This window comes from Neopelma chrysocephalum, unplaced genomic scaffold (assembly GCF_003984885.1).
Source record: "Neopelma chrysocephalum unplaced genomic scaffold, ASM398488v2 Primary Assembly neopelma1_59, whole genome shotgun sequence".
NCBI lineage: Eukaryota > Metazoa > Chordata > Aves > Passeriformes > Pipridae > Neopelma > Neopelma chrysocephalum.
Genome location: NW_020897714.1, coordinates 28,855,633 through 28,882,967, shown reverse-complemented (window position 1 = coordinate 28,882,967; position 27,335 = coordinate 28,855,633). Strand labels below are relative to the sequence as shown.

General features: G+C 47.3%; 1 protein-coding gene across 1 annotated transcript; it reads right to left on the bottom strand.

Moving 5' to 3' along the window:
- Positions 1-165: 165 nt before the first annotated feature.
- WNT5B (Wnt family member 5B) lies at positions 166-17,188 on the bottom strand. The gene is made up of 4 exons (XM_027680701.1): positions 17,094-17,188; positions 16,146-16,393; positions 9,784-10,076; positions 166-1,841 (listed from the first exon to the last, which is right to left on the bottom strand). Exons 1-4 carry the CDS (start codon positions 17,171-17,173, stop codon positions 1,383-1,385), a joined length of 1,080 nt encoding a protein of 359 aa, XP_027536502.1. The 5' UTR covers positions 17,174-17,188; the 3' UTR covers positions 166-1,382.
- Positions 17,189-27,335: the final 10,147 nt, after the last annotated feature.

The following is a 27,335-nucleotide window of genomic DNA, read 5'->3' as shown; positions in this document are numbered from 1 at the left end:
TGATTGTTCTGACTGCAAATGAACTCTGCAGATGCTGAGAGGCACAGGAAATGTGCTAGAAACAGCATTTGTTCCCTGCTTTATGAATTGGATTCTACTGAAATCCCAATGTGGTAAGACTGATTAGCAGACTTTGGTAATGCCTTCTGCCCCAGTACAGTTTTATTATAGTCTTTTATTACCAAGGAAAAAAACCACAGAAAAAAAAACACAGAAAAGACACCCACATTCTGGGAGCAAACGTTATCTGTGGAGAGCTTATGCCAGTGAAGAGCATGGCCCCTGGACTCTGAAACACAGAGCAGCAAAATAAAAGGCATGTCACCAAAAGAATAAAACAAAACCACACATATACACAAGCAAGAGAGGGGAAGAAATGTCACTGAGGGGTGTTTAATGTTAAAGAGAAACTATACGACTGGCATGGCGGTGAGGAGGATTTAATAGAGCTGAACAAGGTGACCACCTGCATCCACTTCAAAGAGGAAAACCGGCAGCGGTATGAGGAGTGCTTATGCAGTCATGTGCACGTGTTTGTGCACAATGCTTCTTTCTACTGACAAAATATACTTTGCAAATATCCCTGGGCACCGGCAGCTTTTCTTCTGTATTGACAAATTCAGTTTCAGCACGGGATTGAAAGGAAAAGAAAAAAATTTCCCTCACACACAGAGCCATGTAGTCTGAGCTGGACAGATTTCCCTTGGCCCAGGTGGTACAGAAGAGGTGCTGGCTCCATGGGGACTCCCAGGCTGTACGCTGGTTAGCCACAGGCTGCACCTTCCTTCTTCACAACAGATGGTGGTAAACCTTCCTCCACCCCGTTGTGGTCTGGGGAGCATCCAGGAATAGTTTACAGGACTGCAGATTTTAAGCCATACTGGGGTAAGGGAGCCTTGGCTAACCTTCCTTCTAGTGTGACAAAGCCCTTTAGACAGACCAAGAATTGGTTCCAAATTCCCCAGTGCAGGGTTTGAAACTCAAATAACTAGGACTCACCCACATTTGGCTGTAATTTCCGATGTGCAATAACTATGCAAAATGCTGAGATTTACTGATGACAGAGCAGGAAGAACCCACTCTTCTTCTTCTTCCTGGCTTTCTTTCTGTAATGAAATAGTGTGTGCTTGTGTGCTTTGCCAGCACCTCCTCAGCCTCTTCACCCTGATTGAAACAATCCTAGGGGAGATGCACCCAAAGACAAACTCCCCAGCAGAACTGGCGGAATGTCAAACCAGCTGGCCTGATGGGGGAGATTTCAAAACCAAAATGTCTCTTAAATAAGCTTCTTTAATTATTATCATCATCTGTTTATTTATACAAATATAAAATATATTTATATAGATTTATATAATATAGATTTGTTGCTTTGGTGGCTCCTTTCATTTACAGACATACTGGTCAACGATCTCTGTGCACTTTTTACACTTGACATAACAGCACCAATGGAACTTGCAGTGGCAACGCTCCACCTGGACGCTCTTGAACTGGTCATAGCCCCGTCCGCAGCACATCAGCTCGCACCCATCCATGCCCTCTGAGGTCTTGTTGCACAGCCGGCCCTGGGTGCCCAGAGAGCCGGTGGTCTCGTTGCGCAGGCAATAGTCCGGGCTGGGGTCAACGTAGACCAGGTCCTCTTGCGTCGGCACGTTGAACCGGTTGTTCACCAGCTCCAGCTTCCCCTTGCGGCTGATCCTCATGGCAGCGGCGCTGTCGTACTTCTCCTTCAGCAGGTCGCCCACCTTGCGGAAGTCAGCCAGCTGCAGCCAGCAGGTCTTGAGGCTGCAGGAGCCCGACACACCGTGGCACTTGCAGGCCACGTCTGCCAGCTTGTACACGGCCTGTGGGAAAAGAAATGCAATCAGGCAGAGCTGTGTTTATTCCTGCTGCACTGGCAGCTGGCTTAAGCACAATGAATTCATCGCGCTTTCAGAACTGCTTTGATTACCCCGCAATTTCTGTTGTTTTGCCCTTCAGAAGAGACAAAGGTCTTCTCTTCTCCCTGTTGCGACTGCTGTGTTCCTGTTCCCTAAATATTTCTATTTCTGGTCACATTGCCTGCAAACACGGCTTCCTCACCCCACCTGCTTTCCCTCTGGCAGACTGCTGGCTTGACAGCAGGGTCATGAGAAGAAAAAAAAAAGGAAGAGTGCTCTTAGGGTGGACTCTGGAAATTCCCCATCTCACAGATCACAGCAGTGGGGCATGTTTTTCCCTTCAGTGCTGCGGAAAGGGAACACCTGGGAACCAGCCCATTTCCTACCACACGCCCCAGGAACCAAGGCTATCACTTGTAGGGATACATCTGCATCCTTTGGAAACAAATCCAGAGACCCACACCCTTTCCCTTCATGTCTGCTGAGAGGAGCTCGTCCAGGAGCAGCGTCCAGAGAGGAACAGGCAGGGGTGGTGGTGCCAAAGATGGACACATCCACCCCGGAATGGAGCAGTTTAGCTCTGCTGGAGGTGTTAACCAGGCGCCCTCCTGGAGCAGCAGGCCTGAGCCGGGAGCCCTGGCTGCGGACCTGCGCCATCTTGTGCCCACACGTCTCCCTCCACCAGCAGGGCTGTCGCCAGGCAGAAAAGCCTAGATTTTAACAGCAAACGCAAGCTTTCCGTGCTGTCTTTTCCCAGACAGCTTTCAGCTACGTTTTCAGGAGCCTGCGGGGGCTGTAGATGCATCATACCCCTGAAAACCCGGCATCAAAGTTAGCAAAGAGTCCTGAAAATTCAGGGCAGTGAGCATTAAACCCTCAGCAGAGCAAGTACAACATGTAAAGAGAGACAGACGGTGGTTACTCTCCTCCTCCCCATGCTAGCTGGGAGGAGAGTGAAATACTGAAAAATATTCTACAGCAACAAAGCTGAAAAGCATGGAAAATAAACTGAAATGCAAGTTGGGTTTGTTCTTTAGATCAATTCCAGAGACAGGTACAAAACTGCATGCTAGGTGAGATCCTGTCAGCTCTCAGGCACTGACAGAGCTTGCAAAGCAAAGAGCCGGCATCCCCACACCATCAGAGCCTGCTCCATGTTATAGAGTCTGACCCCCCCCCGCCCTTGCTCCTCATCCTCTCACCAGCAGGGTCACATCTGCTCTCCCAAGACCATCCAGCATCCTGCAGTGCCTTTGCCAGATCCCACACACCAAGCAAAGGTGTTTGGCATCAGCTGCAAAATTGCCACCAGCTGTATTTGGTGGGGGAGATCAAGGAACATGGGAAAAAAATAGGGTGCTCAGAAGGAGATGGCAACGTGTCTCCTAGCCAGGTTTTCTGCTGAAAAAAACCAGCCAAACGCAGAGGTTTCTTTTCTGCCTCACTCACTGACAGAAGAAAGCTTCACAGCTCTCTGCTTTCACATGCCAAGGACTAGGTGATTAAGGCAATTGAGCATAGTGCAAGCAAAACCGTCTGCCTGCGACTATGTTCTGGACCAGCAGCAAGAGGTCAGAGTTCTCCTACAACAACGGGTTGCTCCTGGCCTAACTAAGGTCTAGTGCTTTTGACAGCTAGTGAAGATTCAATTTGGCTTAATGGCTAAATCACATGGAGGCCAATTCAGCTCCTGAGAAAGTCAATGGAGTGAGTCCTTAAAACAGAAAACCTTTAGTTCTCCTCCTCAGAGCTCAATTCATTGAGGCAATCCCTCACGGCACAACCTTACAGTGCAGTGTAACAGCTGTAACAAGCTGGGAGTTAAGCACTTCTCTTGGATCAAACTACAACTGCAGAGGACCAACCACACCGTCACTTAAGGATTCCTGTTGCACTGTAACCAGACAGAGCTACAGCTGAATTTCCCGCGCAGCAGACACTATATCCTCACTGCATTGCCAGCCTGCTTGTTATAAGCTTGTGTTAGCACTCTTTGGTTATGGTTCTGTCAAATCCCAGGCCACTTGTGCCTCCCTTGCCCTTGCAAGTGTTTTTATAAAGTATTATGATTCTTCCTAATCCTAGGCTTTGTTCCTTTAGAAAAACACTGCAACTCAATCCCTCTCAGTTAATGTCATGGGACTGAGTTCACTCCGTCTTGGCTTTAAGCAACTGATGCTCAAAACATCTGGCCCATGTGGGTAGTAGCTGTGCTGGGGAACAGAATGCTACCAGTTATCACAGGTAAGCATGGCGCCACTCAGCCCCCACAGCTCCCACCACCAATGTCCCGTGGAGGTAACCATAGCTTCAGCTGCTAAATGACTCTACACTCTCCCCCTTTGCTGCCTGGATGGGGAGAAAGCAGAGGAAATTGGAGAATTCCTCTCTGACCAGGCTCAGGTCAAGGTAAAGAATAACAGACCCCACATGCAGTTCTGAGGGCAGGAACTGATCGATGGCCATGCCACTTAAACAGGTTGAAAATGCCTCTAATGGAAAGGCTTAGAGCCCCTTCCCATAAGCCCAAGTTCTCTTCCAATTCTTTTCTTGCAAGAATGGGAACAGGAAGAGGATTAATGGGTAATTCCTCTGTGGTCAATTAGCCAGACCCCCCTTCCAGGCTCTTATGGCACTGGCTCGAGTGACTGATGACTGAGGCCTGCCATATGCTGACTGGGTAAACAGCGTGGAAGGACTGGCCATCCCAGTCTGCCAGACACAGTGACAGATAAGGAATGGGGGAAATAAGAGAGGGTAATGGAGACCAATTGGAAGAAAAAGACAGATGGAAGGAAAGGACATATTGAGATAACAGCCAAAGACAAACAAACAAGAGCAATAAAGCCAGAAGCCACCACAAGGACTCCAATGTGGACTGAAGGGGTGATGGGGTCAGGACTGCCTGAAAGATAAAAGGCCTCTGATCCCCTCCCATCCCCCCCAGCTCCTCTGAGAACCATGGAGAGAAGGGACAATCTTCTCTCCTGCCACCAGAGCTCCTCAGGGTTCAAGGAGAACTTTTTCACTCACAGAAAACTGAGTGAAGGGACATGCCAAAAATCTGCCTATAAATCAGAAGGTATCAACTGAAACACTGGCTGGGAAAGCGGGGCAAGGCTGTAGTGGGATGGCACCTGGTGGTCACTCCGCAGTGTTCACTGCTGGGTCTCCAGTACTCTTTTTCTTCAGCGTCAACTTTTAGGAGTATGGACTTACATATGCACCTTCCTACTTCCAAAACCAGAATCTCAGAAGTTTAGGAATGCAGGACTAGACAGGACCTCCTTGGTTATTAAGTATGATCTCTTGCTATTGTAGGCACTGCTTCAAATAACATTTTCCCTAAATGCATACAGTGCCCTTTTAAAAGCAATTAGGTTTTCAGCCAGCATTATTCTGATCTCTATTCCAATCATAAAATATCTTTTTCTGATTTCCAGTCTAAATGTATTCACTTTATGCCCATTTGCTATTGTGCCAAATTGGCCTTTTGCTTAAAGAGTACTTTTCTTCCCATATTATTTCTCCCATGAACACAGATATCAGTCACATCCTCTCTTAACTTTCACTTTAGCAGGCTAAATATGGCAAGCTGGTCTAGCCCACTTTCTTAAGAAAAGATTCCTATCCCTTGGGTCAGCCATAACAAGCCTTTTCTAGTCTGAGGTCATTTTACTTGGGAATATGAGAACATACAATATTGTGGGGCCTCACAAGAGCTTAATACAATGGCATTAGTATTCCCCCATGTTTTATAAATACGCTTTCCCTAGTATGTTATAGGATATTTACCACCTTCCGAGCCACATTATATCTGCAGCTGACTGCAGACCCATTTCCTAATGACTAAAACCAAATTTCCTACAAGGCCTCAAATGATGGTCTTAATGTTGTTTTATTGGATGTCATTAGCTGCTACAAAATTCAGACTCTCCTCTGCCACCTTTGCATCATCATCAAATTTCATCATCCTAATGCTTGTGTTGAGGCTGAGAAACAAAAATATTAAGGCAAGTCCTTGATGAGCTCTGCTAAACAGGCTCTGTTAAGATCAAGATACATCCTCTCACAATTTACTGATATCTTTCCTTGAACCAGTTTCTTGTCCATCTCCTAGCTGCTGAATTTTTCCTTATATTTCCCAATTTAACAAAGAATTTTCCGTGTGGGAAATACCTTAAATGTTTTACAGAAGTTCAGATAAATGACACCTATTGGACCTAGTCTGCTTTTTAGGAGGTCGGTCATATTCTAAATGACTGTGATCAATCTTTGAAAAAGTCTTCTCAAATTATTTCCCATTTTGCCTGTTTCTCTGAGATATCCTTTCTCCCAGGTCCACTTGTAGATGAAGCCAAGATCACAGGTGCCAGCTCTTTCAGAGTGCCAGGAAAGAAAGTGAGCACTCCCTGAGACTTGAGAGGTTTATGCTACCTAAGTTTTGCATCTACCTTAGTGGCAAAAATTTCCATCTCCAGCCTTTCTCCTTTGCTCCCATGCTAATATGCTTTTAAGAGCCAAGAGGAAAGGCTGTCCTGTACTGGCCACATACCAGCCTGACCAGACAACCCTGGAACATGCAGCGATGCGATCTCAGAGCCTCCTATGAAAGGATCTGGAGATGAGACCTGAGATGGCTCTGAGATCTCCATCCTTTCATATTCATCTCCTTTCCCAATCCCAGTATCTCCATTCCTCACTACCCCCAAATACTCATCCACTCAATCCATCCCAAAGCCCCAGCCACAATTTCTCCAGAGCCCTCCCCTCTTCTAACCCTTTGCAGCCACTTGACTCTCATCTGAGTCATCTGCCCCGATCCCAAACTCTGCTTCCTTAGCAGCCCCCTGCACCATCCCACCCATGTCAAGTCCAATGGCTCAAACTTCAGTACTTGCTACTCAACTCCTCTTCCTCTACCTGTCTGAACTTTACAGCTGCTTCCTCATGCCTTCCTCACTCCCACAGGGTGCCAGCACCATCAGCCTACTCTGGTAGACCTTGCCTGCCCCTGTGGCACCCTGCCTGGCTTCCCCCAAAAAATATAGTCCCAGAGGTATTTAAAAATTTACACTTCAAGTACTTATTCCTGCTAAGCAGAAGTGTTGAGGACAGAAAGCGAGATCTCCACTGTGCAGCAGACACACAGCATCCCTCTCCATGAGCAATGTCCCGCACTCCAACTTGGAAGCCCCAGGTAAAGCACTCACTTACTTTTGGGACCAAAACTTCTCTGCCTTTAGACTCAGCCCCATCCTCATTGACTATGTCTCCTTTCTTCCAATCTCCCCCAATCTGCAAAGTTTAAAAAACTTTTGCTGTTTATTTTACTACCCTTTGTAAGGTCTGACTTAGCGGGATTTTTACTGTTCTCACTTCATCTTTACACTTCTTAACCTCTAAGACAGAGCTTTTCATTATTTATTTGCTATCAGTTTGGGTTTTTTCCCCCATTCTTAGTAGGCTCTTGGTCTATTCCTAACAGCTTCTCAGTGGCAGTTATTCATTCAGTGAGGTCTGGATATTCTTCCTGTAAGCTTTTTCCTCTTGCTTGGCATGCAGAACTGTAATGGCTTTAGCATCTTTGACTTGAAAAAGTTCCAGACCTCTTCCACATTGAGTTCCTCGGCTCAGCTTATTAACCGGCTCCCTTAGTTTATCAGAGTTTTTTTGAAATCCACAAGCTTAATTACACACTGGTTCATACTACCATTTAATTTAATCTAAAATGACTTGTGGTCATTTAATCTAAGGTTATTTTCTACAGCCATCTGTTCTACAGAGTCTACAAAACTCAACCCCAAAATAACACTGTCTTTTGCTGGCCCCTTTGGAAAGCTTTTGTCCAGGTCCTGGGTTAACCGGAGACACAGAAATGGCCTTGAGAGCTTGTCTATAGAGTCCAAAGAAGCAAAGCACTGTAGCACAATTTAAACAACTTTCTGCACTGTAGTAAAGGCAGGAAATAACTGCCTTTAAGTCTGTCCCTAAAGCAGGACAAAGGTTTTTTTCATCTGTAGCATCACCTGAAATCACAGCTCAGCAAGAATCTTGCCTATATAACAAGAATAACATGACAGGCAGTATTTTACCCGTGGCATGGAGCAAGCATCCTCTGACTTGATCTTCTAATACAAATGCTACTGCAGTTCAATTGGCACCTCAGACTATTGGCCATATTCTGTCTCTGGATCCCACAAAGCAATAGGGCTGGCTGTTAAAGTCTCATAACATACTCACTCCCTATTTTAGGCAGAGTATTTTTTTGTAGTAACCCAAGTTCATGACTCCAGACATCTAACATGTGCAAAGCAAGTAATGCAGAAAAGAATGTCATGTTCAGGCTACTACTCCACTACATCCTCCATTTCTAAGCAAATGCAGACCCTCTGCCCTTCCAAGCCAAAAAAACCCCAATCCCAAACCAAAACCTACTGAGTTCTACAGCTTTCAAGTCTGTTTTTTCACCTACTGCAAATTTACCACAATTTGATTTTGCAAAAGAACCATGGAGTATTCACAATGCTTCAAACTGACACACTGATTTCACAATCAAAAAAACAGAGCACATCGTCTTTGGTGGCAAAATGAAGTTGAAATTACATGCAGAAAAGACAAACATCCATGGGAAAGGGAAAGATAATTCAGTAATAATTAGAAGCAAGAAAGGGCAGAAAATTGATAAGGAAACTAAGCATATTAGTTAAGAATGTGCAGAAGAGCAAGACTAAGTACGCTTAATAGGATTTTTTAACATGCATTAGAAATAAAATTAACCTTAGAAAAGCTTACTTCTACAGAAGAATGATAAAAACTTAAAACACTCTGGGGAAAATGCACAAATGTTCAAGTAAGTATTCCTGTTCTACTTTCGGAAAGAGGCGGGATTACACGGCTGTACCACATATGAAGGATGCTACACCTTCCGGGCTATTAATCACAGAGCAAGCAATTGTGTAAAAAGCAAAAGTGTATACACTGAATGCATACAAAAGGGGTATGGGAAAAGTGGAAAAGATACACTAAATTGACAGGAAAATGATTTGATGGCTGATAGAACCTCTGAAAGCGAGAGAGTTTTCAGTGCTCTATCTAGTTTGTCAAGAAAGAATGGTGAATAAATTACAGTAGATAAATACTTGCATGCAGAGGAAATTCTGATTACTAAGAGGCTTTTGGATTTAGCTGTAAAAGTCAGAAAAAGAACTGATTAGAAGCTGGTGCCAGATAAATTCAAATGATAATCAGGTACAGCATTGAAACAGGGTGATTAATGATGGTACCATACTACAAAGGGAAGTGATGGATTCTCCATCCCTAGGGGTCTCCAGATCAAAACTGTGAATCTTCTCAGAAAATATTTGTCACCTAGATGCAAATTACTTATTTTGCCCAATAGCAAGGTAACTGAGCCAGGCCTAAGTTCCAGAAATAGCCAGGTAGCCTGATTCAGTGTTTCCTTCTGGCCTTATGTTCCCAAAAATCTAAATGATGGCAGGAGAAGAGAACTCCAGATGCCAAAATATTATTCTTTTCATCAGCTTGTCACTTCCAGAGCTCTGGGAAGCTGATTTCTGAGACATTAACTTGAAAAATGGGCCATAACAGCACTTAGTTTATTTGGAAAGGGCTTACATGTCTGTACATGTGCCATACAGTATCTCAACAGACCCCAAAATTCACTGGCTTTAGCTGGCAGTGGAAGCCTCTCATTAAAACTGGAATATATCATTGTCAATATTGTCTGTAATATTCTGAAAAATGCAGAAAATGTGATCATACACTCTTATGGGGGCATCACTGGACTATCCCTCATCACACCTCCAACTAATTTGGTATCCAGCTATCTCCAGCCTTCTGACTCTGCCCCTGAGAAAAAGGAAAGGGTCAGCATCCATCTTACCCTGCGACCGGCCTCGTTGTTCTGCAAGTTCATCAGCATGCGGGCCTGCTCCTCTGAACCTCTCACGTAGTTCTTCTCCCTCTCCTTGGCATCCACGAATTCCTTGGCGAAACGATATCCGTACTCCACGTTATCGCCGCAGCCGCCCCACAGCCAGTCCCGGGGCAAGTCCTTGGGCCGGGCCGTGCGGCTGCAGCCACAGCTGGAGAGCTCTCCCTCACGGCAGGCCCGGCTGATGGCGTTCACCACCCCGGCGGCACTGACAGCGTAGGTGAAGGCGGTCTCTCTGCTCCCTGTGAGAGAGGTGAGAGAGACAAATTAACCACAGGCAGACAGACCCCGTTTAACATGCAACACACAGTGAGGAACAGGGCCTGGGCAGTAGGACGTGGGGTGCTCCGAGAAGGCGCACAGAATTCACAAGAATATGATGCTCAAAAGCAAGGGTACCATCCTGCTCTGGAGGAGGGGGACTGCAGCCCAGTTTTATTTTCATTTCACTTGTAACAGCTCCAGTCAATTGACTGTCCAGAGCTGGCAGTTTCTGCGTAACCAGGATCAAACCCAAATCTGATTATCTGACATGCACCAGGGAAGGGTCTGAGATTCCTGGAGCAACGTTCTTTAAAAAAAACATGTTCTTCATCGTTTGTAGGTGCTGCTCCTCCAGGGTTATTACTTTTATTACACCTATGTTTGAACATTTAAGAGCCCTGGGAACTGCAGGCCTTCGCCAAAAGAAATAGCAACGCCATAGGCAGGGACTGCTCAGCCTCTTTCCCCTTCATCTGTCCTCTCATTTTAACCTGGAAGAAACTCTCAAACAGCACTTCCTGAAAATACAGCTGCTGCCTTAGCCACTGCATTTGCCAATAATCAGTGAGAACAAGTAAAAGGTTGGGCCTGTGTAAAAGAAACATTCTGGTTAAGCCAGGTATCACCTGGAAAGGTTTTCATTTAACTGGGACAAGCAATCTTCAAGGGCTCCTCAGCTCATCGACCTTATTTTGGTTTACATAAGGTCAGCTGAAAATTGTTTGGAGACAAACTGAAGGAAACTCCTTTTTACACTACAGGCTCTCCCAGTGCCTACAGAACCGCAGTGCTGGAACAAGTAAAACTTTCCCATGTAGACAATAATAAATGAAAAGACTTTCCATTAGGAGGTTTACTAGAGACTGCCCTGCTTGGCATGTATGCCCTACACAGCATCTGAGCCAAGCAGCTGGATCGGGTCTCCAGCTATGTATTCCTGGCAGTGATTCAGCCCCAATGTGACCGGGGCACCATCACAGCCAGAACACTGCATGAGGCCAAGCACCAGGAGCGCTGTGGGTCTGAAGAGGGGGAGCAGAGGGGGAATGAGGAGGAGAAGGAGGCAATCCACACCTGCACTCTCACCACACGGTCTAACAGCTAAACCAACACCTTCAGAGTCATTGTGTTCATCACCAAACTTTCAGTGATAAAGAGAACAACTGCCAAAGCTTCATTTGAATAAGTAATCTAATTGTGAACAGCTATTTACACCAAACCCCAGTAAGATCCTCTCAAGCAAATTTGAATGACTTCAGAGAGCAGATCTTCCAAGAATACTTAGTTTGTCACCAGCCCAGGAGGCTCTCAGTGCCAGCACCGTCAGCAGGGCTGAGCTGATGCTTTCGGTATGCTCTTGTTCCAATTCGCACCTGCGGACAATCTGTAACTAATAGCAGCTTATCACCAATTTAGTGGTAATGACCCAAGACAAAAGCAGGACTGAATAGCATCCACCTTGCAGAACAATTTGTGGTTCCCCCCACCCCAAATGAGAGTCGAACACTACGGTTTCTGCTCTGGACACATAATCTAGAAGGGAGGGCCTTACTAGAAGGTCATAAAGAAAGGACTATGCTCCCCTAAACCTCGCTGGTCTGCGAGGTACAGAGGAGTGACTCCTAGTTAAGGTAATTCAGCCCATAAGGGAGTTCATTTTTCAGTAACCAAAAATCAAGCTTTTACTCATCTAGCTTGTTTTGCACATTATGGTTTTTTTGAAGATAACAGTCCAATGTGCAGTTTTGCCCCTACCCCTCTGTGCCTGTTTGGAGAGAGCCCTGCAGACATGTCCTGTTAAGTAGAGCCCTCCCTTGTCTATAGAGATTAAAACACAGGCAAGGAAGGGACCTCACGCTGTTACAGCTTGTGCAACAGAGTCCTCACAACTCCAGGTGCTCAGCATCCTTACAGCTGGATTGAGATCTCTGAAAGCACAGACTGGATTTGCACTTTTACTGTCCATGTTTTAACCATCTCCACCTGTCAGCTGTAGCAGCACAACTCAGTGTGCAGCCCCTGGATCTGCACGAGTTGTTTAAGGCTGCTGGAGGATGGTGGTGGGAGAGGCTGGAACAAGTCACAGCAGGATGGGTTTTTTTTTCCCCATGCTGCCCACAAAGCAGAACAAACCACAGTGCTCACTAGACTCTGGTAGTAGGTTTGGCAGATCATGGCTTGGCCTGGGAGGCAGGATCAGATGTGATAAAAGCCTGTGTTAATACAAACCAAATTTGTAGCTGACAAATGAGGGCTTATACACCCAAGTTTTCTCTGCTCTCCTGCCGTGCCTTCCAGCCTTTGAAAAGTATTTGGGTTTTGGCTGGTCCTCTCAAAGTTCATTCCAGTTCCACACCTCTGTGCTGTCGTCTCACAGGACTGGAGTGTCCCCAGATTTGTTCTGCCCTTTTCCACACCTCTGCTGAGCTCTCCTGAGCGCTGGATCAGAGTCACTCCGGGCTGCCGGGGCCGACGCCGGGGGCTGCGAGCCCCGGGAGGTTCTGCCCGCCGGCTTGGAGCTCCACGGAGCTCTGCTGCCCTCCTGTGCCCGCCCGCCGCCGGCAGCAGGACGGGGAGCCCGGGGCTGCGGCGGCTCTCGGGGGGCACTGGCGGGATGCGGCGTGGGCAACACCCAGGCAAGGGCTCGGTCCCCACGGCTCCCTTCCCTGGAGCTGCTCGAGAAGGAAATGGGAGAACGAACCCAATGGGGAGACTGACACAAAGATGGTAAAAATGTGTCAATTTAACTTTTTTGATGAAAAAGATTTAGCTTCAACTGATTTTTTAACAAAGCATTACCCTAAAGTTTGCCAATCTCGAAGAAAAACAAAGAAAAAAATATTTCTCTTTGTTCTCTGGTTTTATGACTCTTTTTTTTTTCTTCTTTTAGCATTTGAAAAGGCTGAAGAGATAAGATCTCTGGCTCCAGAAATGACTGGACTAACCTGGAAACCCCAGCCTTGCATTTAGGATTACTCAGAGGGAGATCTGTTCTCTCCTCCCCTGAGGAAATTCTAACATGACCTTTTGGGGTGCTCTTGTCCTCTCCCCCTCATAAATGTAGCAGTAAGGAATGTCTGTATATAATGCATACATATATATATACACATATATATATATGTGCAGTCTAAAATCTGTATTGACAGAACCAGAAGTAGCTTCAGAAGAATAATTTTTGTACATCAGATATAATTATTGAATAAACCACATTTAAAAGGTAAGAGCAATTCTCATAACAACACAAGCAGTAGGAGGAAGTAATGCTGAAAAGCAGCCTACTTCAGTGCTGTGGATGCCTCTACAAAAGCTTGGTATCATTGGACTGCCTCACCTCTATGGAACACAGAAAATGAAGGTGTAATGATTAAACACAGACCGACTGGGTCTCCTGTTTCTGAGCCAAGCCAAGTTCTGCGAGGGGGAAAGGAAACTAATCTTCCAGGTTTCTGAGTGAATGCTCTTGTGAGGATCTCACAGGCTTTGGACTTGGCCAGGTCAGGTTCTCCTCCCCTCTCACAATCTAGAGCAGCTCAAGAAATCATGTAATATATGCCATGCCTGCATCGGTGGGTGGGCAGCCGAGGGCTGCTGGCACATTACACACCTTCTGGGTCCTTCTTATCGCCTTTCACCTCCCTCTCCACAACAATCTGGCATGCCTGTGCGCTCTTGCAGATATTCTGGTCTCCAGACCTTTCTCGTGCCATTGGCACAGAGTACAGAAAAAGGGCTGTGGTCCAGATTTGGGGCTCAGAAGTTGAAAGCAGGAGACAGACACACAGTATGAACCCAGGGAAGAATGACTTTATAGCTAACACAATGTGAGAGATTGAAAGGCTTTGTCTTCTTCCCCAGTGTGGAAAATAGATTTGCTGAAATGATAAGCAATGACTCATTACAAAGTAGAAAAATGCAAAAGCGGGAGGTGGAACTAGAGGCAGCACAGCAGCTTATCACTGACACAGGCAACAGCGATGAATCATGGATCCCCTAATACCCCAGGCCACCTTTGGTGACAGTTTTCTTATTGCTGTGCTGCCTTGTGCTGGAGTATAAACATCTGAACATACTCTAACTGCCCAGAGAATCTAAAGGAGATGGGTTCAAAACTCTGTTAGGACAGGTTTTTAAAAAGTGGGCAACTGCTGGCCCACAGACACTGCCATCAGCAGATTCCTAATAGAGATACAACAGGACTCAACAAACAATTCAGCACACACAAACCAAGCAAGACTTCTGGTCATACCTGTCACATACCCACAATACCTCCTGCCTTCATCAAAACCCAAATCTACTCCCCATCTAAACAAATAGGATCAAATTCATTTTAGAGAGGAGAAATCTTCCCATTTCCACTATCCACTCTAGTCCCTTCTTCCTGTACACACTCTGATCTTTCCTGACAGCTTCTCATCCTTCAGATCTGATCTTTGCTTTCTCTTAGTTCACCCTTACTTTTCCAGGTGTGGACTCTCCCACTGGACCAACTCAGGGTTGCAGGAGGATGCTGAAGAAGAGAATGAGGTTTGCTCCAGAAGGGGAGATTGCTATATTCTTGCATCCTTGTGGAGTCACTAGTATCTCTTTGGGGATCTGAAATTTACCCCGTTCTTTAGGGTAAGTTATGTGTGAGGGAGGGACACCAGAAAGGAGAGATGGAGGTGTATTTTCTGTCCTTTCCCTTTGGTGGCTGAAATTTCAGTTTTCATACCCCAAAGCACAAGTTTTAACAATCTGGGATTGCATGCAGCCCCATGTGGCCACCACCCTTCCTATCAGAAAGTGAGAGATCAAGGATGCACAGATGCCTTGGATGTGTGTCAGGAACTAGAAGTATGTATCAGGAAACGGCATTTCCCAGGGGAGTACCCCAGAGAAGAATTGTTAGGGTATGAGCTAGGCAGAAAGGGAAGAATTAGAATGGCTCTGGTGGGCTGAATTAGGAATTTTGAAAGATTTGAGTAACGCATGCAGAAATATCCCTAGAGTTCTCTAAGATAACATGTAAGAATTTCAGGATCAGATGGAAGGGATCACAGGACTAGGTGCCCTATTGCCTTGACGCCCCAGAGGTATTAAAGATGCGCCTCTTGGTGCCTTGCTGCCTATGCAGTTTTTTTGAGAGTTAAGCCAAAAAAGTGTGAGCAATGCTGGGGGCAGCTAGGGGGTTCAGGAGCTGAAGGTCTTTTTCCATCCCTTCCTAAGTGTTTTCCTTGACCTCACAACCGAGAAATACTGCTGGCTCTTCGGTGTAAATGATTGGCTTTGTGGGTGGGAAAGAAAACCTCTTCAGACAGGGGCTGTTGAGAGTGAGTGTGTGTGTGTGTGTGTCTGTTTTAACACCTTTTCTTTATTGTCCTGGCTGTCGGACACATCAAAACGAGCCCGGATTTCTCAGTTTCTTGCCATCAGATGATTGCATTTCAAAAGGAGCTGGGACAATGTAGCTAGGTCACACCTCAATTCAAGTGCAGCAATGGCCTGTCAATGTGCCCCTTACGGCCAGCGGGGCAGGAATTATAAAAATCGCTTAGGTTTACACAGAAAGTGGCAGTACAAGGAAGGGGGGGGAATTCCCACGCCAGGGGAGCCCATATTTCCCACTTCTCAGGACTGCATTCCCTGTATTCAAGATGCTGGTAACGATAACACGGGTCCATTGTTCCTGGCTCCAGCTTCTTCCCTCGCTACCTTTAAACAACCACTCAAAACAGAAGACTCCCCGCTCTTCCTGACCGTCCCGTGCTTCCCCCAAAAGAAAGTGTGTCCCCCTCGCCCCCCGCTGGCTCCTGCTGTGGCTCAGGTGCACTGGTGCCACCCGCCCAGGCACAGGCAGCGTGCGGGCAGCACTCGGGCAGCACCAGCACACCAGGGAATGGAAAAGCTCGTTAAAGGCAGCTTTAGGAGCTGGTACTAATGGGACTCATCACTCCTGCGTGTGTATTTGAAGGAAGAGAGAGAGGTGCAGAGGGACACCCGACCTGCACCCAGCACCTCCCTGCACTAACTACTAGGTGTACTACTGTTCTACCAGGTGTTCCTCCTACCTATTTTCATGACCCTCCCAAAGACGGAGGTGTTGTCCACCGTGCTGCAGTTCCACCGTCGCTGCCGAAACTGGTACTGGCACTCCTTGATGGCGCTGCGGGCCCCTTCCCCGATGAACACCATGTGCTCCTGGTAGAGCTGGCAGAGCTTGCGCTGCCCAGGGGAGAGCCCCGGCAGCTGGCTGCACACCGGCTGAGCGCCGATGATGTACATCTCAGGTCTCTGGATGGGGTTCATGGCCAAAGACCTACGATGAGAAAAACATCCCAGGGAGTCTGGAGGGAGAGGCCCCCTCCGCGAAGCGCCCGGCACCTCTCCCCGCCAGCCCAGCCCAGCCCGAAGCCCGGGCGCATTTCTCATGTCAGCTGCCTCCCTCCACGGCTCTGCCAGATGCGAGGCTTTTCCAGGGCTCTAGCGGGAGAAACACAGCTCGTTTGTAACCCGAGTTTAAACACAGAGGACACCCGGGATGGGGAGGGGGCAGAGAGAAAGCTCAGCACTTTCTCTGCAGAAGAAAGCGAGTAGCTTTTTTACAGAGCGCCAGCGAGCGATGCCTGCCTTCCAGCCAGGCTATTTTCCGCTCTTCAGGAGAAGGGGGCTCCGCGGCTGCTCCCAGGGCTTTTGGCAGCGGGTAGGAAACCTTACCCATCCACTCCCTACGCATTCCCCACATCCTAAAGCCCGGACGGCATTTGAGCGAGCCCGTACAAAAGGAGCCCAGAAATGCCTGGAAGGAGAGGGGCTCCATCCCACGTCTCCAGAAACTGGGCAGGGACAGTGGGAGGGGTGGGGGGGAACCTGGAAAGAAGCGAGCTGCTGCGAAAGAAGCCCGGGAGGCAGGGAAGTTCCCGCGGAGAGCGCAGGGCAGGGAGCTGCCGCACCGCCCCGGACGGTCCCCGGACCCCGGCCCTGGGCGGACAAAGGCACCGCCGGCTCCCCTCACTTACCACCAGGAGTTGGCGTCGGCCACCGGCGAGGTGCAGCTGCAGAGGAGCGCGGCGGCGAGGGCCAGCCTCGGCCCGGTCATGGTGGGCTGCGGGGGCAGCCCCCGCCGAGCCGGCCGCCGGGACGGGGCGCCCTGCGGAGAAGTGCCGAGGAGAAGCCCTGGAGCGGGGCCTGCGTGCGGCGGGGGCGCGGCGAGCACAGCCCGGCTGCCGCCCCCTCCCACCCCGCAGGACCCTCCCCCGGCCACCGCCTCCCGGGGGCTCCGGCGGCGGCCCTGCCTCCCGCCCGCCCCCGGCCCCGGGGCAGGGGCCGCGCTGCCGGGGCTCCGCCGGCACCGACGGAGCCTCCGCGTCCCGCCCGGGGTGAGCGCGGGGACGCGCGGGGCTGCTCTCGCCCCGACGGGCGTCGAGAGGGGCTCCCGGAGCCCTCGGGCCGCCCCCGCCTTTGGTGCGCCCGCCGGTGCCGGGTACCCCGCGGCCGCAGGTGTGCGGGAGCCGGCGGGGCACATCAAAGCGCCGCGCTGGCCCCGCTGCCTTTGTAATGCAGAGTCGGCTCGGAAATGAGCTGTGCCCCCTCCCCAAAACGGCCTCCCGAAGGGCCTCACGCCACGGACCCGGCCCCGCGCCCCGGGTGGGGAGTCTGGGAGGCTCGGCCGGGCCGCCAGCGGCAAGCGCAGATAGGGCTGGCACCGGAGTCTAATGGCTTTATGGGCAGGGGAGGTGGACAGGAGAAAAGCTTCAAAGGCTCCTGTTGTCCAAACAACCTCTCCCTTCCCCACTCGACCCACCGGCAGCTCCTCAAGCCCTGTCTCCCACAGACACCAGCAGAAGGCAAGTGCAGGCATCCCACACTGTGCGGGTACTTGTAACAGATGCTCCTCACACCCTGCATCCCTCATACCGCAGGGAAATAGCCACCTTATCACGCCATCCACACCACTGCTGCTGCTTCCATCTCTGCATGGCTTCCCACTGTCCTGTCCTACCCTGTGCCACATGGTCTCCACCTCTCTGCCATGGAAAAATGCTCCCCCCTCCTGTCCCACACAGTGTCCACACCAGGCCTGGTGTCCCCCCCAACTCTGCCCGCAGCAGTGGCTCCCCAAAGGCAGGCTGAACTTGCAGGTCCCCCCCAGGCTGTGGCCACAGTGTTCGTGGTCCAAGACGTGCAAGTGCCCAGCCTTTCAGTCTGCCTCATGAGCAGCACCCGAGACATGAATCACCAGACTCGGCAGCTCAGACCGCTGAAGTATATTTTTTATCGAATTCCTCGCACCCGCCACGGTGGACTTGCTGTGTTTGTTTGCAGCACGCTTCGCTTCCTCCCCCATCCAGATGTGCTGTACCTGCAGCTGGTGGCCCATCTCACCTGGCAGGCAGATGTGGGGCTGCAAGTGCCAAAATTAGCCTTGGGACAAAAAAGCCTTGTGAGACCCAGAACCTCGGTGGGAGGGGAGTTTTACTGCCTGGGCACAGCAGGATCCACGTCTGAAGAAAACAGGGTGACTTTATTCACATCTTCTATATCCTCCCTTCTCCTCCTCCCACAGCCCCAAGCCTGACGGAGGGATGCCGAGGCGTATGTGTGTGTAGCCACGCATACATGTTTTGGGTCTGTTTCTATAGGGAATAGACAGAATGGAAAGTTTATCTCCGTGAGTCTGGGGAGGAAGGAAGTTGTGTATGGATGAATGGCTTTTCCATGACAAACAATGAGTCTGCACAGACATGGTGTGATGTCACCTAAAGAATTTCCAAGCCAGCCTCAGATACAGAAAACCTTTTCGCTGGCAGAGATGAGAGCCTCCCACCTTTCCATCTCACCACAGCCAGAAGGAAGAACTAGGGCAGGGGGAAAAAAATAAAAGCCCGTGCTGTCTTACACACACACACAAGGCATGTGCCATGTAAATAGATGACATGATGGGAGAAGTGCATCTCCAAGCTTTGCCCTCACCAAGTCTCCTCGCGGATTCTGAGAAAGGAGTAAACCATGGCGAGCCGCCCAGGTGCCTCTCCCAGCCAGGAATGTGAGACAGCACCAGCCGATGAGGCAGTTCCACAAATACAGGTGATGTCAATGTCCGTGTTTGTGTGAGCTTCTCCAAGCACATGTGCATCATCACAGCACTCCATGGGACAACACGGACACACCACCACGCAGTGCTGCACTGGTGGTCCATCACCGGCACTGTGGCGTGGTGGAAACAAAAACCTTTCCAGCCTGGGAGATGCTCACGTGAAACTTGGGTCAGAAACACACGGCATTAATTAAATATCTCATTTTAAGTATTAATATGCACAGGCAGCCGATGATTAACAACAGCAACGTGTTGTGAACACTGCTAGTAGCAACCTGACTGCCAACAGGCACAAGCAAGGCAATGATCTTATTTTGAAACATGAGACATAAGTATTGCCGTATGGGATAAGATCGCTTATCCAGCCAACCTAATATCCTGTCAAAGGCAGCAACTAAAGGAGCTGCTTCATCAGGAAAGGTCCGAAACTCTGAATTCTACCCAAAATCTGTTGCTGGTGAAAGCGACTGCCACTGAGCTCAGATGTGAATTATGGAAGCAAGTCCTTTTTAAGGTGTTGGAAATGATTTCTTCACTGGCTGTGTTTATGACTTCAGATAAAGTGATAATAGCAGGTGAGGCATTGCTGGAGGGATTTAGCCTCAGCCAGCAACTTCCAGACCGAAAGCTGCAAAGCACTTGGCTGGTGGTCCGAAGAATACAGTCTATCCCTTTTCCTTGCGCCTGTTTCTACTTGCCACCAAAATCTTGAAAGCAAGTTTTTGATTTTGTAAATAAAAAGCCTGGGTTATTTTTTAAGTCCAACTGCAGGGCTGGTTCAAACAGCTTTGTGAGGTTGTTTGCCAAAGCAGGGCTGGGTGGGAGAAGTCAGCGAAATTTTGTGAGGATGAGAGGTGGGGTGGAGCAGGGCTGCTGGTGGGCTGGGATGAACAGAGTCAGTGCAGTATTAGGTGGGAGAGCCCAACCTCACCACAGGCACACCACCCTTCCTGGCCATCACTCCTGTCCACCCTTCACCACCCAAGTGACTCCCACCCCAAACCATCCCTCCCCTGCAGCAGCCCACTCACACCAGCTCAGACCACTTCTGCTACACTAGGGGATGAAGGAGCAGTAGAAAGAACTCCAAAACCAGGGGTTGCTCTTGCTTCTTGTGGAAAAAGGCCCCCTCCCCACCCCTTCCAGTGGGCGTGGATCACTCAAACAGCAGAATTGGACACTGGCTTGAGCACTGCACGTCTGATGCTTGCACACAGAGTGCTGAGGATCACCTGGGCTAAATAGTAAGCTGTTGCCTGAAAACGGGACATGAATCTCAACCCTCAGATTCAGGTCTAATGCTCCCTTCTCAGAGGGCAGCGCAGCAGCAGCAAGCCTGCATCTTTGTACAGCCCTGGCATTCTGCTGCATTCAACAGTCTGCTGCCCTAGGCAACTGTCTACTGTGTTGGCTGGCTGCCTAAAATTAGTACCTGTGTTTGCCTTTGTTCACTTTTCAGAGGTGACAACTGTGCACGAAGCATAAATTTACACATCCAGTTTCCAAAATCACAGCAAAACAGTTGGAGAGCTATCACCACTTTCCCAATACCGTCCCTGCCGTGTTTGCTGGAGGGAAGCTGCAAGACTCCAAGAAAGGGAGGTCATGTCCATGAGATCATTTGCAAAGATTTGGCAGACCGTGAAAAAAGTTGAACTCTGGCTGGAAGACAGCCCTGGTAAATGAGAAAAGGAGAGTTACTCATGTAAATTCCTTGTCCTACCCTTATTATTTTTCAAAAATTTGGGATGTCCCCAAGTGTGACACAGATCCTTATCGAGTGCTATAAGAAGTGTCGAAAGGAAATGTGTCTTCCACGTAACTCCAATGATCTTAATTTCTGCAACTTTTCTGGTTTCTGCCAGGCTGGGGAGAACTGGACATACATTCTTCCTGTAATGATCAAGAGTGTCTTTCAAGTTCCTGTTTATTCTTGCAACTCGACTGTAGTTCAATGCTTGTTTTTAATGCCTTGCAATGTCCAGTGCATCCAGAAATATTTACTGCTCTCTCTGACATAAGACACTTACTCAAGATGTGAAAAATATTCACTGAAGTAGAGTCTCCTCTGCTTAAGGAGCCAGTAGAGATGCATTGCCCAGTGTCATGGTTTTACCCCAGCTGGCAACTAAGCACCACACACCCTCTCATTCACTCCCCTGGTGGGATGGGGGAGACAATCAGAAGAGTGAAAGAGAAAACCCATGGGTTCAGATAAAGACAGTTTAATAGGTAAAGCAAAAGCAATCAAAATGACATGAGCAAAGCGAAACAAGGAATTCATACACCACTTCCCATGGGCAGACAGCTGTTCAGCCATCTCCAGGGAAGCAGCAGTCTATCACGTTACTTGGGTTACTTGGGATGTCAGATGCCACAACTCAAATGTCCCCTCTTCTTCCTTCTTCCCCCAGCCTGTATTGCTGAGCACAACATCATATGGTGTAGGGTATCCCTTGGGTCATTTGGGATCAGCTGTCCTGGCTTTGTCCCCTCCCAACTCCTTGTGTACTCCCAGCCTATGCGCTGGTGGAGTGGGGTGAGAGGCAGAGAAGGCCTTGACTTCTGCTCAGCAATAACCAAAACATCCCTGAGTTATCAACACTGTTTTCAGCACAAATCCAAAACACAGCCCCATACCAGCTACTGTGATGAAAATTAACTCTACTCCAGCCAAAATGAGCACACCCAGGAAGGAGGGTTTCCATGTGCTGCTCGAAAGGGAATCCCTGCCCTTTGGTTCTGTGCCATGGGCCTGCTGTTGACAGCACCAAGAGATGTATCATAACATCCTGCTATACATCTGCTTCTGGCAGCCTGGCTTGGTTTTAACCATAGTTCTTACTAAGATTTCAGGAATCTCATTAAAATCACATACTTGCCCATTCAGCTGAACCAGTTTTAGAGGGAGTGTAGATTAAAAAAAAAAAAAAAAAGAAAAGAAAAAAGAAATCACAATCACTTGAAGCTAAATTGCAGTCTTCACACAGAAACCTAAATCATCTTTTATCTCACCACTCCCTGACTTGTCTGGTTCTGTGCTGCTCCCCCGCTGCCAACCTGTCCCTCTCTCAGCACCGTACCACCATGTTGCTGTACTGGTGTCAACCTTCCCAGATCTAAATGTGTTAATTTATTTGTATTGCAATTATTACTTAACCTGCAACTGGAGCCACCTCCACAGGTCCAGACCCAGCTGGGGTGTTACAGAAGGTGTAACAAAACCTTCTCAAAGTATCCCAGCACATCAGTCTTTCATGTCTGCCCCTTTTGTCTTAACATTGCCTTGCCTCATTGAATTGTTACGCACTGTCTGTCTCCGTTGGAAGGGCAGATTATTCCTGCTCACATCCTGCTTGTTTCTTTTGGTACTTACAGACTCGGTTTTATCTCCTGATGTGCTCATGCACTACCTTTTTCTGCATCTCATCACCTGTCACCCCCGCTGACAGATCCAGATTTCCTTTCACCACTACCTTGCCCTTTCATTTTTCCATGACTCCCCTGGCCAATGACATCCAGCCTCACTGTCACCAGGGCATGTAGTGCAGCAAATGCCAAGATATACCTGCCAGTCTCAGCAGACCCAGTGACAGCTGTCCCTGAAGTGCCTCACCAAGGAGAGCAAGAGTGGAGGGAGGTTGCAAGTAAAGCAGAAGTATTAGACAACAAAAGAGGCCATATACTAAATATTTTCCCTTAAAACACAATATTTTCATGTCAGTGATTCTATGAATAAAACAGCTTCTCATAAATGAAAGATACAGAATATATGTAAAGCCTTATGAACATTGTCATTTTCACCACAATATTTCACAACAGGCAATGAGCTCACCTGGAGCAAGACCATCTCACCCCCTACAAGAAAAGAAGCAAACTCCAAAGATAAACCAGAATATGATCTCCTCCCTTTCAAGGGGATTCAATGTTAGTTGTACTCTTACTGCAGATTAAATCCCAGTGTTGAGCCAACCTGGTCCACTGAGACCAGCACAAGATATCCCAAACAAAAGTGCAAGAGTCTCAGCAGTAACCAGTGGAGCACCTGCAAAAGCTGCATGTGCTGAAACAAAATTGATTTTGATTTTTCAAAATTAAGAAGCAACATAGACCCATCCCTGCAGGTATGCAGTTGTCTGAAAACTCTCCATATTTATGATATTCCCATGGACAGATCCAAGCCATCCAGTTCCCTTTTCCATGAGAACTCTATTTGCATGTTGGCAACCTCAGCTGAGAGCCAGAGCCCTGAACCAGGACATGTCTAGCCCAAATTTTGCACTTCTTGTTCCCACGACTACTAGAATATCAGGATTTCTGGGGCTGCAGCAAATCATCCATAATCACAAACTGAAACCTTTTTACCTCCTTTATTTATATGGGAAAGTCCCACAAGAAATTAGACCAGGTTCACTATGTGTAATCATAATCTAACAAATCACTAGATATATATACTTGAAAAAAGTATCAGGCGTTATCCTCTGCTGACTGTCCAGTGGCTTATTTAAGATGCCCACCATGTCACAGCTTATTTGCCAAACAGACACTCCATCTCCTTCAATTGCACTAACAATTTCATCTTCAGAAACTGTTCCCCAGGACCTCTCAAAGGAGCCATGGGGGGGCAGGTTGAAACACAAGCCCAGGAAGGATTAGGAAGCTCACACTGCTGCTCCCCCAACATCACGGGTTTCTAAGAATGAAAGACTCCAACCCTTAAGGCCATCTAGCTAACACCTTCCCAAAAGGTTAAGTTTACACAGAGGATTAACCATCCTAGAGGGGAATAAGACATGAGAAAAGTGAAAAGGAGAACATACATTCCTCCTTTATTTGTTTTCCAGAGGCCGACCCTGGGAGCTGGTTTGTTACCTGCTGTAGCTGACGGCGGCACAGATCCCCCTAGCAGTGACAGGAGGGCAGCCCTTGTCCTACTGGAGAGCTGATGCTGGCTGCAGGATTTGCATGAGAACTCTGGACCCAGATTATGGTGGTTACAAGCACGTACACCAGCCCTCCTTGAAGGTTAGGAAGGATAAGAGCACAAAGTTCTCCGACAGCGCGAGCAAGGAGGCAGCGAAAGGCAATCCAAGTCAAAGCAACTCCTCTGCAGAGATTTAACAACAGACCAGGGGATGGAAACAGCTGGATGACTTTAAGTGTTCTCTTCTTCACTCTGATCTCGCAAAGCACGGAGCACCCTTCATCCTCCCTAAAGGGACGTCTAGCTCCCCCAGTCCCAGTGGAGTCATTCCAAACCGAGAAGATTTATGTCTCTGCATCTCACAGGCCTCATTTTTGCTCCGAATATATATTCCTTCTAGTTTGTTCCATGCTCTGTAATAATTACATCAACTGGCAAAGAAAATCAAATATTTAAAATACAGCTAAGCTGCTGCTGCAGTGGTTCTTAACTCTCCAGGAGGGAATGACCAGAGGAAGCAGGGAGATGCGTGGTTACTGCCCTGTCTTGGACATTCAGCTCCTCAGTGTAGGTCACAGGGACTGGCGTCAGACTGAACTGGATCAATAGCCTCCTGTCAGTTAAATCATTGCCAGCAGAGCTTGACACATACATTTCCAAAGGAAATAGTAAGCCATTGGAACTAATCCAAATTTATTATAATTTCTCTCCTTGACAGACTCTTCAAAGATGTTCTTATAAAGTCCAGTCTTATGAAAATAATATTAATGACCAGCTCTTCCTCCACTCTAGGATTGCAAAGCAAGCACATAAACCCATACGTTAGACCTCACAACACTAACAGCCACTATTTTTCCCTTACAGAAAGAGAGGTGCAGGATGGGCTGAGTAACAGGCTCAAAACAGTAAATCTGTGGTGCAGATTTACCTCCATTCAGCAAAGAATTAAACCAGGTGCCTGAAAGCAAGTATACACCTACTTGTTTTTGCTGAATTGGGATCAAAATTTAAATCTACTAGCTTTTTCAGTTCTTTCAACCATCAAATACTTCTGCCATCAGTTAAATGTTGTTCCTGCTCAAATACAGTGGATTCAAGGACAAAACATTTTGGGAATAATGCACCAGTGTATCAATTGTATCATCTTCATAGTTATCACAAAAAGTTTCCAAACTATAGAAAAAACATTTTTCAAGCCTTCTTACCGCGTTTGAATATTAAAAAAATATATATATAAAAGGTTGAACCGCTATAAATAAACCCCTGACTATGTCAGAAGATTACACTGATTTAACCAATTTCAGAACTTATCTTCTATACCGTCACACTTCAGTGAAGGAATTTCCTGTTAATTCTGGATGCAACAGATTTAAGCTAAACCTGTTCAAACTGTCTGAGGAATAGATTGCATATACATTTATACCAAAAAGAAGATCATTTTATATCTCAATTTTATTCTAGCACCAATCACATATGTGCAATTTTAACTGCAGAAAATAAAGGTATCCTATTTTGGATCTTGATTGTAAACTGGTATTATAACATTATTACCTACTTAAATAAAGAGCTTCCAGATATAAGTTTTCACCAACATGTTCATCCATGCAAAATAATCTGGAAGAGTGCTATCAGTATATCCATGTTGTATAGGTTAGTTACCCTTTAAACCAAAAGCAAAGCCTTTGAAATTAAGATCTACACTCATTTAACTGGACTGTTCAGTTAAATCACTGCATTTTTTTTCTTTTTAAGTTGATAAAGTCTAATATCAGGAAGAAGGCGTTGTGCCTCCTTTCAGTGACACATCATATGATCCCATATGTAAGCTCAGGGAGCATCTTGAAAGCCTTGGTTTATTTGCGGTCCCTACTCTGTCTGGCATCTCACCATGCAAAAAGCTGTGACTCTTTCTCTAATATTCAGTCAAAATTTATTCTTGGTCAGCTCATGCCCATTTGTTCACGTGCCAGTTTGTCCCTTAAAGCTCAGGATGCCAAAGTTGAAGCTGGAATCTGACAATATGGTTCTGCAGGCAGCATTACCAGGGTAATAAAGACCTTTCTCTCCTTCCCTGGGGGCTCAGCCCTGTGCCTAAGAACACCGCTCTTTCAAGGTGCAGCCCATTGACAATATAAGTAGTTAAAAAGATTACATAAGGAGTTAAAAAGATTCAAAATTAAACTTACAAAAAAAACAAAACAAACCAGGGTTTACTTCTTTTTAACTGCCTGGACTGGGAATCAGAAGCCTGGTGGAGCAGGGAAGGCTGGAAGGGACTGTGCCATGGCAGTACCACCTTCTCCTGACTTAAATTCTCCTGAGTTGAAAGAGATGCATTTACACTTCCAGAAAAGTAGCATTCCTGGGGATATTTTTTGATTGTGGATCCATTCCCTGACCAGTTTCACAGCTCACTACCACAGGCTGAGGGCACAACTGCACAGAGGGTGAACATCAGCCTCTTGGACAGGAACTACACATAGCTGTGATGCTGCCAAAGCCCCTGTGTTATCAGGGCATGGCCTGAAGTGCAAGAACGCGGTAGTAAAAAGAAAAAAAAAATTAAATCTAAGTCTTAAAAAATTCATAACAAAGCATTAGTTTGAAAGATGTCTCTGTGTAAAACAACATGGTTTGTAACAGATGAGGTTTCCGGTATTTGTGCTAGCATTTGCTGCTTTGTAAATCCTTCCCTGAGCAGAAAGAAAAAAACAAATACCCTAGAAAAGTAACTGAAACTGCCAGTGCACTTTACTTAAATTTATTCATTTTCACTGACTTTGAATTTGCCTCAGTTTTCAAAGCATGTTATATAGATATTTTAACTGCCAAAGCTATCCAAAAGCTTTCCAAAAAAAGCTACACTTTTTTCCTGCTTCTCTCCTCAACACGAACTCTAATGTGACATTTTTGCTGGTGGTACAGACACTAGAATAGCATCCATCTTCTCCTCCCACAGCTCTGCTTGCCCAGCAGGGCTAACGAAAATCAAAACTTGCTTTACATCAACACAGCCAGTGCAAGCTGTCACCAGACCTGCTTTCCACCCATGGTGAGGCTTTCTGAGCACATCCTGCACTCCACCGGTGGGGACTTCATCCTCCAAAGAGCTCAGCCCACACCAAGGCTTCAAAACAAGGAATCAGATTTCAGAGGTGCCTGTGGAAAACAGTGTTTTTCCTTTCCTGTTTTTGACGTGAAAAATGTTGTAACCAGCAGGGACACAACTCCAAGGGGTTA